Below are 14,653 nucleotides of genomic sequence, written 5' to 3'. Positions count from 1 at the left end.
AGAAAGAAAAAGTATATAGAGAAGAAAAAGAAAATTTGACTTTCTCATTAGCGGTCAAGAAGTCCTTACGTAATTAATTTTACTTTCCTCAAAACACTTTAAACATCATCGTTAATTACTTTTTTCAAACATTTCTTTTTAAAAAGGCTGGTGAGGCTAAATTACAAACATTGGGCTTTAGGTTACGTTTATGGGCCAAAAACAGGCTTCTCATTTTTTTTTTGATCAACACAGGCTTCTCATATTAGTCTCTTAATCCGTTATGTAATTATCTCAAACCATCTCGGTTAATTAATCCGCCTTCTCCGTGGATTTTAATTTACCTTTTTACCCCTCCACCAACCATGATTTCGATTTGTTTAATCAGGGAGGAACTTGAAATTCCATAAAGCCGTTGTATTGTTAGAGAGAGAAAGGAAGAGAGAGAGAGAGATTGTGAAATTAGGGTTCCCAAAAAACATTTGTGGATCCTCTTCGGAAACTATGTTCACGCCGCAAAGAAAACAGTGGATGTCTCCGGCGATGACGCCGAGAAGCGAGACGCGTGTTACTAACCCTAGAAACGCCGATAGAAAGGGAAAGGCGATTGCGTTCAGCGAGGACCCGGTTAATTCGACTCTTCCGCCGCCTCCGATTGGAACTCTGACCGGAGAAGGCTTTTCGAGAGGTGAGGCTGATGATATGGATATGGGCGATTGGAGGAGGTTTAGGGAAGTGGGTTTGTTGGATGAGGCATCAATGGAGAGGAAAGATCGAGAAGCGCTTCTTGAAAAGATCTCTACACTCGAAAAGGAGGTACCTTTATGAAAAAAACGTGGATAAATTTGATTGTTTTGTGATCATGTTACTGGGTTTGCCTTAGGGGTCTTGTTACTTTGAAGCATTCATGTGTTAAGAAGCGCTTCTATTGGTTTCCCTGTGCAGTTATATGGCTACCAGCACAACATGGGACTTCTTCTCATGGAGAATAAGGTGTGGGCTTCGAAGCACGAGCAACTAGATCAGGCGTTACTAGAAGCTCAAGAGATCCTTAAAAGAGAACAGTCATCACATCTGTACGCATTGACCACTGTGGAACAACGGGAAGAGAACTTGAGAAAAGCCTTGGGTTTGGAGAAGCAATGTGTAGAGGAGGTATGATAGTTTAGCTTTAACGTGATGGATATCTGGATATATAACTTTCTACGGATTTTCTTTTATTGTTTGGGATAATAAATCGTAATTCTGTATTAAGGTTAGACGTCTTACTTCCTCTGTGAATTTTCTTAGAGATATAATTGTATTTTACCTTTTTGGCAGCTTGAAAAGGCTCTTCGTGAAATGCAAGAAGAGAATAACAAGACAAGGCTCGCTTCCGAAGCTAAATTAGCTGAAGCGAATGCTCTGGTTGCTAGTGTTACCGGGAGATCTTCGGATGTGGAAAGTAAGATTTATTCTGCTGAAAGCAAACTCGCAGAGGCAACTAGGAAGAGCTCTGAGCTGGAAATGAGATTGAAGGAAGTGGAGACTCGTGAGAGGGTCCTGCAACAAGAGCGGCTTTCGTTTGCTAAAGAGTAACCATAGATTTTCGTTATACGACTGTAAAAGTCAAATATTTTTGTTAGTCTAACTTGTATGTTATTGTAATACAGGCGAGAATCATATGAAGAGACTTTCCATAAGCAAAGAGACTACCTTCATGAATGGGAGAAAAAGCTTCAAGAAAAAGAAGAATCGATGCCTGAACAGAAGAGAAGCCTGAATCATAGAGAGGAAAAGGTTAATGAAAAAGAAAAGAACTTGAAGTTGAAAGCAAAAGAACTTGAAGAACGAGAGAGGAAGATTGCTTTGTCAATGTCAAAGTGTAAGGAAACTGAAGAGGATTTGAATAAGCGACTGCAAGAATTGACTGCAAAAGAGAAAGTAAGTTTATAACTTACTGAACATTGCTTCTAGACCCTTGTTTTTTTCTCATATGATTTTGTTGTGATGGATTTACTCAGGAATCTTGCACACTCCAGAGCATGCTAATGGCAAAGGAGAGGGAGTTGCGAGCACTTGAAGAGAAGCTTATTGCTAGAGAAGGGGTAAGATTTAAGGACATTGTTGTGCAACAACAGTTTTTTTTGTATAGTAGAAGTTTTCTGCTCTATAGTTAGACAATAGAATCTCACTACTACTGTAACTTTTACTGGGTGCCAATTAATTTAGCAGCCATGACTTTTGGGGTGGGTTGGTAGTCTTTCTGCGTGCTGCACCTTAGATTTTGATAACTAAAGCTTTACCGTGATCTTTTAAACAGACAGAAATTCAGAAGCTCATTGATGATCAGAAGGCAGAATTAGCTGATAAGATGCTGGCATTTGAACAAGAATGTGAAGAGAGAAGAAAATCTCTGGACAAGGAACTCCAAAGAAAAACGGAAGAAGTTGAACGACAGAGAGTTGAAATTGATCATGGCGAGGAGAAGCTGCAGAAAAGAAATCAAGCTCTGAATAAGAAGTTTGAGCGAGTGACTGAAAAAGAAATGGACCTTGAAGCAAAGTCTAAAGCTATTAGAGAGAAAGAAAAAGACATACAAGCTGAGGAGAAAAGGTTAAGTTTGGAAAAGCAACAATTACTTTCTGATAAGGAGAGCCTCATGGATTTACAACAAGAGATTGAAAACATCCGGTCTGAGATGATGAAGAAGGAGGATGCGATCCGGGAAGAACTCAAAAGTCTTGAAATCAAGAAAGGAGAGAGGGAAGAATACCAGAGACTGCAATCTGAACTCAAGTCCCAGATAGAGAAATCAAGACTCCACGAGGAGTTTCTTTCGAAGGAAGTTGAAAATCTGAAGCAAGAGAAAGAGAGATTTGAAAAGGAGTGGGAAATATTGGATGAGAAGCAAGCCGAGTATAATAAAGAACGAATGAGAATTTCTGAAGAAAAAGCAAAGCTTGAGAGGTTTGAAATGCTGGAACGAGAAAGATTGAAGAAAGAAGAGAGTGCTTTCAGGGTTCAGATAAAGCAGGAACTGGACGATATTAGACTGCAGAGAGAATCGTTTGAAGCCAATATGGAACACGAACGTTCAGCATTACATGAAAAGGCCAAACTTGAGCATTCTAAGGCGCTTGACGATCTAGAAACGATGAGAAGGAATCTTGAAATTGAACAACAAAAGAGAAAAGAAGAAGACGAGAAAGCTCTACAAGACAGACTGTCTCAGTTTGAGGATAAAAGAATGAAAGAGCTTAGTGATATCAATCGCCGTAAGCAGGCTTTGAATAGGGAGATGGAAGAAATGGTGTCGAAAAGGGGTGCTCTCCAGAAGGAAAGTGAAGAAATTGCCAAACACAAGGAGAAACTCAAAGAGCAGCAAGCAGAGATGCATAATGACATCAGTGAACTTAGTACACTCAGCATCAACCTCAAGAAACGTAGGGAAGAGTTTGCACGTGAAAGGGGTCGGTTTCTAGCATTTGTTCAAAAGCTCAAGGATTGTGAGAGTTGTGGGCAGCTGGCGAATGAGTTTGTACTCTCTGATCTCCAACTACCGTATAACGAAGAAGAAGCTATTCCGCCACCTAACGGAGTTGTGAGTGACCTGCCAGAAAGTTCTGATGAGTCTGACTCCTGTAATATCAACAAATCTCTAGACAGAGATGCATCAGGAAGTGGTAGAAGGCCCAACATGTCGATACTGCAGAAGTGCACATCGATACTTTTCTCACCAAGTAAAAGAGCTGAGCATGATATGGACACAGGCAAGCCTGAGCAGCGTCCATCCTCCTCACTGGCCGTTAATAAGGAAACAAAAGGTGAGAAACCACTGCCAGTTAGCACAATTCCGGACGAGGATGAGGAATATACAGACAGTCGAGTACAAGAAACTTCTGAATGTTCTCAGTTTTCTGAGCTTCAGAGTGCCAGGCGTGGACGTGGACGTGGCAGACCTAGAAAACCCAAGCCTTCTACGAATCCTACTAGTTCGGCCAATCATGCCAGCCCTGGAGAATCATCAAAAGGTGAAGTGAGTGGTCACGTATCTGGTACTAGCGAGAAAACAACAGGCAGAGGTGGAAGGAAAAGACAGCATACTGAGGATACTGCTGCTGGTGGTGGACGTCGTAAGAGACAACAGACTGTTGCTGTCTTGCCGCAGACCCCTGGCCAAAAACGCTACAATCTGAGGCGGAACAAAACGTAAATTTCTTAACCTTGTGACAGTTTGTTTATTAGGCATTAATATGTCTTCACGTAATTTTGTTTAGAATTTGTTGCCTTAAAGACTAAGAGGTCCTTGTGTTAGTTTAGTCTCGCTTCGTAAGAAATACAGTTTCACTATTATAATTTGTGTAATAGTCTTACATTCCCTATCATTGTTGTGTGTGCAGCGTAGACCAAGTCCCAGCAAATGTTGAAAATGATGCAGCTGGTGGTGAAGATGATGCAGACATTGCTGCCTCTGCGCCATCGAAGGACAATGTCGAAGGAACTAGCGAATCGGTGGTGGAACCTCTTCGAGCTAGAAGATTAGAAAGTTCGGAAGTTAGGGTTGAGAGAGTTGTAACGGTAAGAAAAACTTCCTCTCCCTCTTCTTTGTGGATTCCTGTTTTAAAGTTCTACAACTCTTTACTGAATAAAACCCTGCTCATAAACAAAGTTCATCGCAAGACAAAACACGCATACATGCTAATAAGGTGATCCGTTCTATGGCAGGTGGAAACAACTACTGCTACTGCTAATACCAATGTGGGTGTTTCGGTTGCAAATACAGAAGTAGCAGCTAACATCGCTATGAGCCCCTCTGTTGAAGATGATCAGACGCAGAGAACAGTCAATGAGGATAAGAATGAAGAATATGAGGATGGAAATGATGAAGAAGATTACGAGGAACAAGAAGATGATGATGATGACGATGGTGATGATGATGACGACGATGGTGATGATGATGATGATGATGGTGGATCACCAAGACCTGGTGAAGGATCCATAAGAAAGAAGCTGTGGACTTTTCTCACCACATAACCATCTCACGTGGGATGATCTAAGAGATGTTACTTTCACATTTATTATGTAGAACCATTTATAGCTTCTTTGTATCCAAAGACACCCTTTTGATGGAAGATGAAGTTAGGGAATTAGAAGCTAGAGGCATGTGTTTAATGATAATGTACTTTCGAATAGACAGAACCTAAAGCACCAGGTTCCAGAAGGATATTATTGATTAGAAAATAAATGTCAAAGGATGATTTTCAGAAAAAGTAAGAAGCATTAAAGAAAAATCTTTGTCAACATTAGAGACACCATTAAATGCAATTACGCTTTGATATGTGTGCTTCTCTGCATGCTCAACTACATATACACAAACATTGTATAAATGTATTGTGATTCTATATGTGCATATATGTATGGTTATGGGAACAGATGAAAGCTTTTACTTTACGTTACAAAAGTGGAACATGTAACCAAAAATGTCTATAGAATTCTCCTCTTTTACTTTTTAACCATTTGAATTGTAATGAGAAAAAAGCTAAATTTGATTCCCAACGACCTCTCGCTCTCTTCTCAATAAATAATACTCCAAAGAAACTCAAATTGAAAAAAGACAAAACACATCACACGCTTTGTTTTCACCTGTTATTCTCTGTTCTTGTGCTCTCTTAGAGAGAGCAATGATGTGGCGAATGTTTTGCTCTCTTCTCTTGCTATCTCTACTTGTTAGGTGTACCGGTGATGAATCTTTGCCTGAAGTAACCTATTCTGAACAAGCTCCAATGGACAAAAGAGAACGAGAAGCTTTATACTCTGCGATTCAAGGATTTGTAGGTGATTCTTGGAATGGCTCTGATCTCTATCCTGATCCTTGTGGTTGGACTCCAATTCAGGTTTTTCTTACAAAACTCTTTTTCATTAGAACCTTTTGTGCAGCCATGTTATATACCCTCAAGTCTTTAGTCTTGTCAGAGAAACATAGATTCTTGAAGATAGTAAAGAGCTTGAGCTTTAGATGTTGTTGAATCAAACTCAAACTCAAACTCTAAAAAGCTTTGAAGTGATGTGTAAAGATTTTTTTGTTGTCTAGCTGTCTCAATAATTCTTCAAAATGCTGTGTTGTGCCCTTTGAAAATTTTCTATAATCGGATAGTGAAGTTTAAAGCTTCAAAGCATCAAAGTGAATCCTATTTTCATATAACATGTTTGTTTGGGGTTTCTTAAAATGTTTTTCAATTATATGGGCATATTGGCCCACCAATCATTCCTTTATTTTATGCAGCTTAAGTTCTCTTCACAATAATCCAAACTCGAAGAATAAAATATATATATACCTTTTTTGTTTTGGTTTTCAGGGTGTTTCGTGTGATATGTACACTGACTTGTGGTATGTCACGGATTTGAGTTTAGGGCTTATTCATGAAAACTCACTTCCTTGCTCCTCAAGTCTTGAGATAAGGCCAGAGTTGTTTGAGCTCAAGCACTTAAGATCCCTCTCCTTCTTCAACTGCTTTATCTCTCCCATGGTGTTAGCTAAAGATGGTTGGATAAACTTTGCAGCTAACTTAGACTCGCTTGAGTTTAGATCCAATCCTGGTCTCATTGGGAAACTTCCTGAAACACTCGGCAACCTCACAAACCTGAAGTCCTTAGTGGTTCTTGAAAATGAGTTCAGTGAAGAGCTACCAGCGAGTATCTGCAACTTAAAGAGTCTAAAGAGAATGGTCTTGGCAGGGAACACGTTCACTGGAATGATCCCGAACTGCCTCCAAGGCTTAAAAAAGCTTTTGATCATGGACTTGAGCCGTAACTCTTTCTCAGGAACATTGCCTTCATCTGTTGGAGACTTGACTTCATTGCTCAAACTTGACCTAAGCAATAACTTCTTGGAAGGGAAGCTACCTCAAGAACTTGGGTTGTTGAAGAATCTGACACTATTGGATGTGAGGAAGAACAGATTCTCTGGTGGGCTATCCAACAACATTGAAAGGATGCAATCTCTAACGGAGTTGGTGTTATCAGACAATCCAATGGGTGGGGAAATGGTTGGAACAAAATGGGAGAAGATGAGAAACCTGGTCATTTTAGATGTTTCCAAAATGGGTTTAAGAGGTGAGATTCCCACTGGTCTAACCAATTTGAAAAGGTTGAGGTTTCTTGGTCTGAACGACAACAATCTTACCGGTTTTGTTCCATCCGAACTTGAAGCTTTGCCTTGTATTGGTTCGTTATACATCAATGGAAACAACCTAAGAGGGGAACTTAGATTCTCTAGGAAGTTCTATGAGAAGATGGGAAGAAGATTTAAAGCTTGGAAGAATCCAAATCTTTGTCAACCATTTGAGATTGTAATGTCTGAATCTCAGAAGCATTTGCTTCCTCTTGGAGTGAAGCCATGCACTTGAAACTTGGAGGAGTCATCATCGATGAGTGTTTGTGAGCTCATCATCTATCTTTCTTCTAAAATCTTTTGTTTTTAGTATCATCATGTATCATCTCATCTTTTCGTATTATATTGCTGTAACGGAAAATATGGCCCATGAATGAATATGTTGACGTTTTTAAAAACGAGTCTTATTGGGCCGATGATGAGGTTAAAGTAACAGAAGTAAAAAAAGCAAAAACAGTTGGCCCATGCAGGTTTCGAACCTGCGACCTTCGCGTTATTAGCACGACGCTCTAACCAACTGAGCTAATGGGCCACTTTGATACAATGTTGTCTTCTAAATTATTGACTATATGATTCTGACTCAGAGAGGCCATGGGGGCATAGCACGAAAAATACAAATCATGTAGCCTGTAGGGAAGTATTTAATAACTAATACAATTCTACGGAGTAAAGTACGGGCAATATGCCAGCATGTAGAGTTAAAGACTTGTCTAAGCACTTTCTAGCTCTCTCCTTGTCTCATAGACAAGACGATCATATATTATATAAATATACATACTTTCAGATAAGATAAGCATATGCAATGTTATAAGAAAGAACAGAAAATGGGAAGACACTTGGAAAGAAGCCCAAAATGTTCTAGCTTTCGTGGACAAAGCAAAATAAACAACTAAATTACACGAAATTGATAAGTGGGTTGGCCGGAAGAATAGTGTTTGCATAGTTCTTTTCTTTACAGAGAGATAATGTCAACAACAAAAAAGTCATAAAGCTACTCAAGCATAACGAAGAGTCCAAAGACAAGACAACGTATTATAAGTAAATAAAAAACTAGTTGATTTGTAATTTGAGACATCGTAGGCCAACTCTTGTTCGTTTCTTGGTACACTGAATTTTGTTTAAATACAAGGTATTAATATTATAATGAACTAATACTAGTATACAAGCGAATTAGATTGTTCTCCAGTAATCATGGACTTTAATTGCATCGAGTAATGATCCTTTTCCATGATTAGAGAAAGAGTATATACTCAAAAGTACTGCCTCGTCTTTGGTTCTTTCCGAAATTTTACTTCATGGAAATGTGTGTTACCATTTGCTAAATCTTTCAAATCTTGTTTATTATTTTGGATAGAAAATCACTAGAAGTATAGTTATTACGTATTATTAATAAATAGCACATTGTCAATAACTATAACAATAAATCATAATCAAGAGTAGATGAAACATTTTATCGTTTTTGGCTTTATTCCGAAAATTGTTTTTTTTTTTTTTGGTTTTACCTCTCTCGTCTTATCTGATCATATACATCAGAAATTGAGTTAATGAACAAATGAAACAATATTTGTGCTTTTCACGTGTGTAAGTTTTTGGTTATCTACCCTAAAACCAATCGAGAACGACAATTAGGAAAGGAACGTTAAGCTTAATAGGGTACTAGCTAAAAGAATGAACTCTGAGTGAGAAGAAGTACAAGATCAAATTAGTTCCAGGAAATAAACAAGTACAAACGGAAACTATTAGGTTGAAAAGCGAGTGGCTCAACTATTACAACTTTATTTATTAGGGTAAATACCAAAAAAGTTCGTAGCCCGAGAAGAAGTGAAAGAGACAAGAGAGAAGAGAGCGGTACTGGTGATGGTCACGACGGCGACGATGGTAGGACCGCCGCACGTGGCCTGCCTTACCCATGTCTTCATTTGACTAGTCAACGTACTTCTTCTCTAGTTAGTTGGTTCCTTTACTACATTTGCAAAGGATTTAAACGTTCGAGTTTAATCAGAAAAAAATGGAATATTATCACTCGGTCATTTATTTTATTTTTTTTTTTGAGAAAACTCGGTCATTTTCTTCTATGATGTTAGGGATGTTACGGTGACCTAATTTTATTACCTCTGTTATGATAACTTATGAATCTTTATTTAAATCGGTGATAATATACACGAGATATGTCTGATAGGTAATGTATACTCTTGGCGTAATTTTATTTCAAGATCCTAAACGAAGCTGGTGTGCGCCTCAACTTCTGTAGTTATTGATCGGATTAGTCTGAGGGTTTTTGTTTCTAAAAAATAACATTTATGTCTTTTTTTGTTTACGTAATCACTAAACCGCTGATTACATAATACAACAAAAAAAAAAAAATTTCTAACAGAATACGATTGGACGTGACAGGTCTTCCACCATAACTATTTTAGCACCTAATGACATATTGATAATATCAGGTTTCATAAGAGGGGCCCAAACAAACTACTGAATATTGTGTCCCTTGGTTTATATATATGGTCGCGCAAATTAAATATATCTCCATCCCTTTCACGAGGAAAATGTATTTTGAGTAATTATCAATAATAGTTGAACAAAAAAGAGAGTAATTATCCTTTTTTTTTGAACAAAGAGAGTAATTATCTATAATTCAACAGATTTCAATCAGCAGAAATCGTAAAAGGTTGAGCCAAACCGTATAAGTATCGAACGTGCTGAAAATCGTGGTAGTTCACTAATAACTAATTAGAAACAGTGTTTCGGGTGTGTCGGAACTAATTAAATTAGTTTAACCCATCCCACCCAATTTAAATTAATGTAACCCTTCCCCATGCGTGGGGGCAGCAATAACCAACAATTAACTAAAGAAACTTCAATTGTAATTTTGACAATTTTAAAAATTTATTATTATTGCCGACTTTGAATCATACACCATAGGAACAGAGTTGTTGAGTTGACTAAAATCAAGTATTTGGTTCTAGAGAACTTGTTTATTAGAGAATAATTGCTTTATATGATATCCTTAATCATCATAATTCATCCCGGGAAACATATACAGGAACACATATATGATCAAACTGCATGATGGAAAGAATATAAAAATAATATTGTGTGGTTTGTAAAAAAATGGTATGATCATTGAACTTGAGATTTCAAAACCTTAGTTAACCCAACAAGATAATACCAACTATGGAATACAGAGCTACAATTTTACATAGCCGTAAATCATTTATATTTAAGAATGTCATGAACAAAGCCAAAAGCTATTACAAAACTTTGTCAACTCTCTCTAGCATGTTGTGAATATTTACAATATTTCCCTTCCTCTCCACTAAGTAATTTAAATTTCAACATTTCCTCCAAAGAACAAGAATCTGCTAACCAACTGAGAGACCTAACCGAAACAAGCTAATCGTTTAACCGATTCTTCCACAATATAGCATCAAACTAGGATCCGAACCGACCTTGTTAGCCGAGGTTCTTCTGCAGAACGAAACGACGGGTCTCTCTCCAACCAGCAAACCCTTTGATACATACCGACAGTGATCGAAATGAGGGACATAATGAATCTAAGGAGAATCAATCGTTCCAACAAAGAAGCATGACAACACATCTTCGAATGATGTAAAGCTTAGCTCTTTGTTCTTTAAGAACAGCTCCAAGTCCCCTACTCGACACCCGTCTCTTTGAACCTCCCATGCTTTGACTTGATCCCAACTTCATCTTCGATATTGATTCAAAGACTTTGGCTAAAACGAAAACGAAAACACGTTTTCTTTTCTTAGGGTTTGAGAATGTATATAAATGATGAGGATGCAAATGAAAAACAGACTTTTTATAGAAGAAGAGAAAGGTAGAAATGTGACCCTACACACCTCTCTTTCACTACCCACTTGTGTTATTACAATTTATTATCATTGAATTTGAATGGTTTATACGGTCACAATTTCACAAACCCCCAAAACATCTATGCCCTATTTGTCTCTCTTGTTGGTATGTATAAAGAGGCACACATGCATGACACGTGGCTGATTTATTTTATTATTGGTTGATTACTTTGCTGGTTTCTCTATGATGGTTTGTCTCCTTTCACCTATGTATAAGTTATATTGCTTCTAGATAATTACTATTATATGGTTAAATATTACTTCCTGCTTCTAGATCGTCATCTCTTATGTTATTTCGAAACTCAAATATTACGATTGTTTATAATAAGAAAGATAAGAATGTTCGATTGATTGATTGATAAAAAAAAAGTTTAGTTGATTGATATCTTTTACTATTGTAAGAAAAATATTGTAACAAATGCTTTTAGCTGACTATTATAAAATTAGTTATCGGCAGAGCTAAGGTTTTCTCATAACAGAACTACATCTGATAAAAAAAAACAGAACTACATAAGCTTCTAAATTTAACACAGTTAGGTATACTCATAGTGGTCGGGAAAGTTATTTGGATGTGTCTTCAAATATATAGAAGACACATTTTAACATGATTACCAAAAAAAAAAAAAAACACTACGACATGAGTTTCAAAAATCAAATCAGATTTATTTTATTATCATCTAAAGAGTGTTATACTGAATTTATATGTGTATGTCGGATACAAAAATCATGCAATAGATTATAAAAGTAGACTTGTCAAAATTACCCAAAAACTTGTAAAATGAAACCACTAAATATTTTGCCGTTTGATCATATATATAATAGTTATGTACTTCCGATACTTTTGTATGTCATCAAAATAATATCGAAAATATCAGTGCGTGAAAGATAATATATATTAATTAGTTGTGACCACAGTCAAATTTTGTGGATGATATGAAAAGTTGGGTTTCTCAAATTTTTATAATTATTTATTATATATTTTCTTGTTTTATACGTGTTGGATCCACGTCAATATACCAATCTATTAGACCTTCCACGCAAATTCAAATTCTAGTTGTAAAATAGCTTCGATGTAAAATAGTTGTAAGAAAACATGCTCTTTTATTTTCATTCTAGAATTGTACTACTTTTCTCATAATATAGTGTGCATTAAACTGCCAACAACACATATTTCTTTTCAATATATAGTGCACGCACTTATTTGACTCGTATATTACCTTAGTCTTCGTACAAGAATTCATCAAGCTCTAGAAGTATAGGTTATGCTATGCATTTCACTTTTGGTAAACTTGTACATATACGTAATGAATTATGAATTACTACTTCATAATATAGTTAATCCATTTCATATATGGAGTGTTTGACCCTAATAAAGTGTCCATGACGTGGCCTGCATGTCGAGATTCGTTTACTGAGAAATGTATCATTATTCATTAATCAAAGAATGCGTTAGGTGATGATTACTATAATAATCTCTAGCTAATTAGTACTCTTCGGTTGGCGCACGAATTATGATATATATATTTAACATAATGATATCAGTGCCGGTACCTTCCGAGTATAATAATCAGCTAGACAAGGACGACTTATACTTTTAATATGCATGAGAAATCATCAAAGTATTGATATTTCAAAGATAATATAGGATAAGTGTTTCAAAGAATCAAAGTATATATTAAACGCAGGCCCAAGAACTTTATATCAAAAAATTGTAGATTTGCCGGCTTTCTTGGCACAAAAATCGTGGGCTTCCTGGCCCAAATCTGTTAACCTTCCTTTATAACTTTAAATCTAAAGCATAGCCCAATGTTTCAAAAGCCCATCACGACCCAAATGAATTTAGCTTCAAAACGTTTTATGTTACAAAACTCTCTCCACCGTCCGATGATTAATTAATCAGCTATCAGAGATCAACGGTGAATAACGCAACAAATCGTAAGGAGCCCAAAGCGAATCCAACGGACAAGGCCTTCTGGAGTCAAGCCTTAGCCATGGCTTCCCTTTCCCGCTCCAATGCAACAAACTCACCGGACCCGGATGCAGATTCCGACAAAGCCCTTCCAAGTTATCACCCCCGAGACCATGCTGGTTCCACCTGTGCTCCACTGGTTCAACATCTCCGGCGAAAACCAGCAGAAACGGCGGCAAAGACCCCAGCTCGTAGATACGGTGCCGTTTCTGGATTCTCATCCACGTCTCAAGCTTCACCGTGAACCTCCCTTCTCTCCATCTCCCTAGATCGATCACCATCACGCCGGTGTTGAAGTAGCACGGCTTCCTCCCTTTCAGCGCCGACTTGTACCCCTGGCTCGACCAGAATCTTGAAGTGAAGTAGTGGGTGAAGTTAGCGTGACAGTACTCCGGAGCTCCGACGACGTGACGGCCAAGTTCGATCCCCCAGAGCTTCGCCACGTCGTCGACCACGACGAGATCGGAGTCGAAGTAGATCACGCGGCGCACGGAGGCGGAGAGGAGATCGGCGAGGTAGATCCGGGCGTAGTTTAGCGGCTGGTCCAAGGCGCGGCGAATGGAGGAGGAGATCTTGCTGCGGACGAGGTTAGGGTCAAAATGGTAAATTTGGAAGGTTAAGTAAGGGAACGTGGAGGAGATTATGCGGCGGAGATCGGCGCTGCGGCGTTGAGTTGCGATGAAGTGGAAAACGACGTTTTCGGGGCAAGAGGCGTGCTGGAGAACGGAGAAGACTCCGGCGACCGAGCCGCGGAGGTAGATGGCGTCGAGAGTCATCGCGATGTGGATGATCGAAGGGTTGTGTGTGCGATCCTCCGGTGACCATACCGTTTTGAAGCATTCTCTGCCGTTTCGAAACGCCGGGGCTTCTCGAAACGCGGGGAGATCAGTGTCGGTGGTAGTAACGCTGCTAATCGCGATTGGAAACAGCAGAAACAGACATAAACGTAAACACATTGCCGACACTTTTTGAGTTTTGAACTGAGTGTCTGAGTGAAGACAAGAGTGTGAAAGAGAGAACCGGCTTTTTGTGTCTTTGTTAAATTGTTAATCGCGGATTAGGGGTAGTTTCGACATTTTCAGACAAGTTTCGTTAATGGCAAGCGTTATTAATTGTTAATTTGTCGTCACTTGTATTATAGAATATTTTTATTGATGTAAAGTAGTTAGTATTTTTTGGATATTTACAATAATCATGTGGCAGATATTGTCTAGAAAGCCAGCCTGGCAGAGATACGCGTTAATTAAGCATAAACGTAACTAAATGAAAGTGGTACAAGTATTAGAGCATGATTATCTCATGAAACCCACTTGGGTTTCCTAATGATTATTTAATTATATAAATGTATTTTAAGAATTCTAGTTAAGAAATTTTCGTTTTGAACGGTTTCAGAGTTCTTTAACTAAAGGTTCTTAAAAAAAAATTAAACTTTTTAGAAGAATTGAAGAAAATTATGGAAATTCCCTTGGTATCGTGGTTTGATCAAGGGTTTATTAATGTTTCTACATCAGGAGGTCTGGATTTCAATTTCCGCAGAAGACGGAATTATGCGAATTAAATGAGAAAAATGATTACAAGAGATCTACAACATGGCACAAGGAATACCGTCAAGCGTGGATCCGATAGGGCGGTTCAGGTGATGCAGTCAGGCGTGAATCTTCATACCGCATGTAGAATTGT

At 38.0% G+C, this 14,653-nt stretch overlaps 4 protein-coding genes and 1 non-coding gene across 5 annotated transcripts; 2 read left to right on the top strand and 3 right to left on the bottom strand.

Annotated features, from left to right (window-relative positions):
• Nucleotides 1-376: 376 nt before the first annotated feature.
• LOC106346438 (protein CROWDED NUCLEI 2) lies at nucleotides 377-5,153 on the top strand. Its single transcript, XM_013785768.3, has 8 exons — nucleotides 377-795; nucleotides 925-1,134; nucleotides 1,300-1,553; nucleotides 1,632-1,902; nucleotides 1,983-2,066; nucleotides 2,282-4,170; nucleotides 4,362-4,539; nucleotides 4,687-5,153. Exons 1-8 carry the CDS (start codon nucleotides 484-486, stop codon nucleotides 4,993-4,995), a joined length of 3,507 nt encoding a protein of 1,168 aa, XP_013641222.2. The 5' UTR covers nucleotides 377-483; the 3' UTR covers nucleotides 4,996-5,153.
• Nucleotides 5,154-5,321: 168 nt separating this feature from the next.
• On the top strand, nucleotides 5,322-7,530 carry LOC106351238 (piriformospora indica-insensitive protein 2). Its single transcript, XM_013791057.3, has 2 exons — nucleotides 5,322-5,855; nucleotides 6,318-7,530. Exons 1-2 carry the CDS (start codon nucleotides 5,643-5,645, stop codon nucleotides 7,365-7,367), a joined length of 1,263 nt encoding a protein of 420 aa, XP_013646511.2. The 5' UTR covers nucleotides 5,322-5,642; the 3' UTR covers nucleotides 7,368-7,530.
• Nucleotides 7,531-7,590: 60 nt separating this feature from the next.
• On the bottom strand, nucleotides 7,591-7,664 carry TRNAI-AAU. The gene has a single exon. It is a non-coding gene; the product is annotated as a tRNA-Ile (tRNA).
• A 2,668-nt stretch (nucleotides 7,665-10,332) lies between these two features.
• LOC106351237 (small polypeptide DEVIL 4-like) lies at nucleotides 10,333-10,953 on the bottom strand. The gene has a single exon (XM_013791056.3). The coding sequence runs from the start codon at nucleotides 10,838-10,840 to the stop codon at nucleotides 10,697-10,699; it is 144 nt and encodes a 47-aa protein (XP_013646510.1). The 5' UTR covers nucleotides 10,841-10,953; the 3' UTR covers nucleotides 10,333-10,696.
• A 1,702-nt stretch (nucleotides 10,954-12,655) lies between these two features.
• LOC106346437 (probable galacturonosyltransferase-like 3) lies at nucleotides 12,656-14,128 on the bottom strand. Its single transcript, XM_013785765.3, has one exon. It carries the CDS (start codon nucleotides 13,927-13,929, stop codon nucleotides 12,901-12,903), a length of 1,029 nt encoding a protein of 342 aa, XP_013641219.2. The 5' UTR covers nucleotides 13,930-14,128; the 3' UTR covers nucleotides 12,656-12,900.
• Nucleotides 14,129-14,653: the final 525 nt, after the last annotated feature.

This window comes from Brassica napus, chromosome A6 (assembly GCF_020379485.1).
Source record: "Brassica napus cultivar Da-Ae chromosome A6, Da-Ae, whole genome shotgun sequence".
Lineage (NCBI taxonomy): Eukaryota > Viridiplantae > Streptophyta > Magnoliopsida > Brassicales > Brassicaceae > Brassica > Brassica napus.
This window is presented reverse-complemented; position numbering and strand designations above follow the sequence as displayed.

Coding starts and splice junctions, on each gene's coding strand:
- LOC106346438 (XM_013785768.3), top strand. CDS start 484: ATGTTCACGCCGCAAAGAAAACAGTGGATGTCTCCGGCGATGACGCCG. Junction 1,135..1,299: donor AGAAGCAATGTGTAGAGGAG/GTATGATAGTTT, acceptor CCTTTTTGGCAG/CTTGAAAAGGCTCTTCGTGA. Junction 2,067..2,281: donor AGCTTATTGCTAGAGAAGGG/GTAAGATTTAAG, acceptor TCTTTTAAACAG/ACAGAAATTCAGAAGCTCAT.
- LOC106351238 (XM_013791057.3), top strand. CDS start 5,643: ATGATGTGGCGAATGTTTTGCTCTCTTCTCTTGCTATCTCTACTTGTT. Junction 5,856..6,317: donor GTGGTTGGACTCCAATTCAG/GTTTTTCTTACA, acceptor TTTGGTTTTCAG/GGTGTTTCGTGTGATATGTA.
- LOC106351237 (XM_013791056.3), bottom strand. CDS start 10,840: ATGAAGTTGGGATCAAGTCAAAGCATGGGAGGTTCAAAGAGACGGGTG.
- LOC106346437 (XM_013785765.3), bottom strand. CDS start 13,929: ATGTGTTTACGTTTATGTCTGTTTCTGCTGTTTCCAATCGCGATTAGC.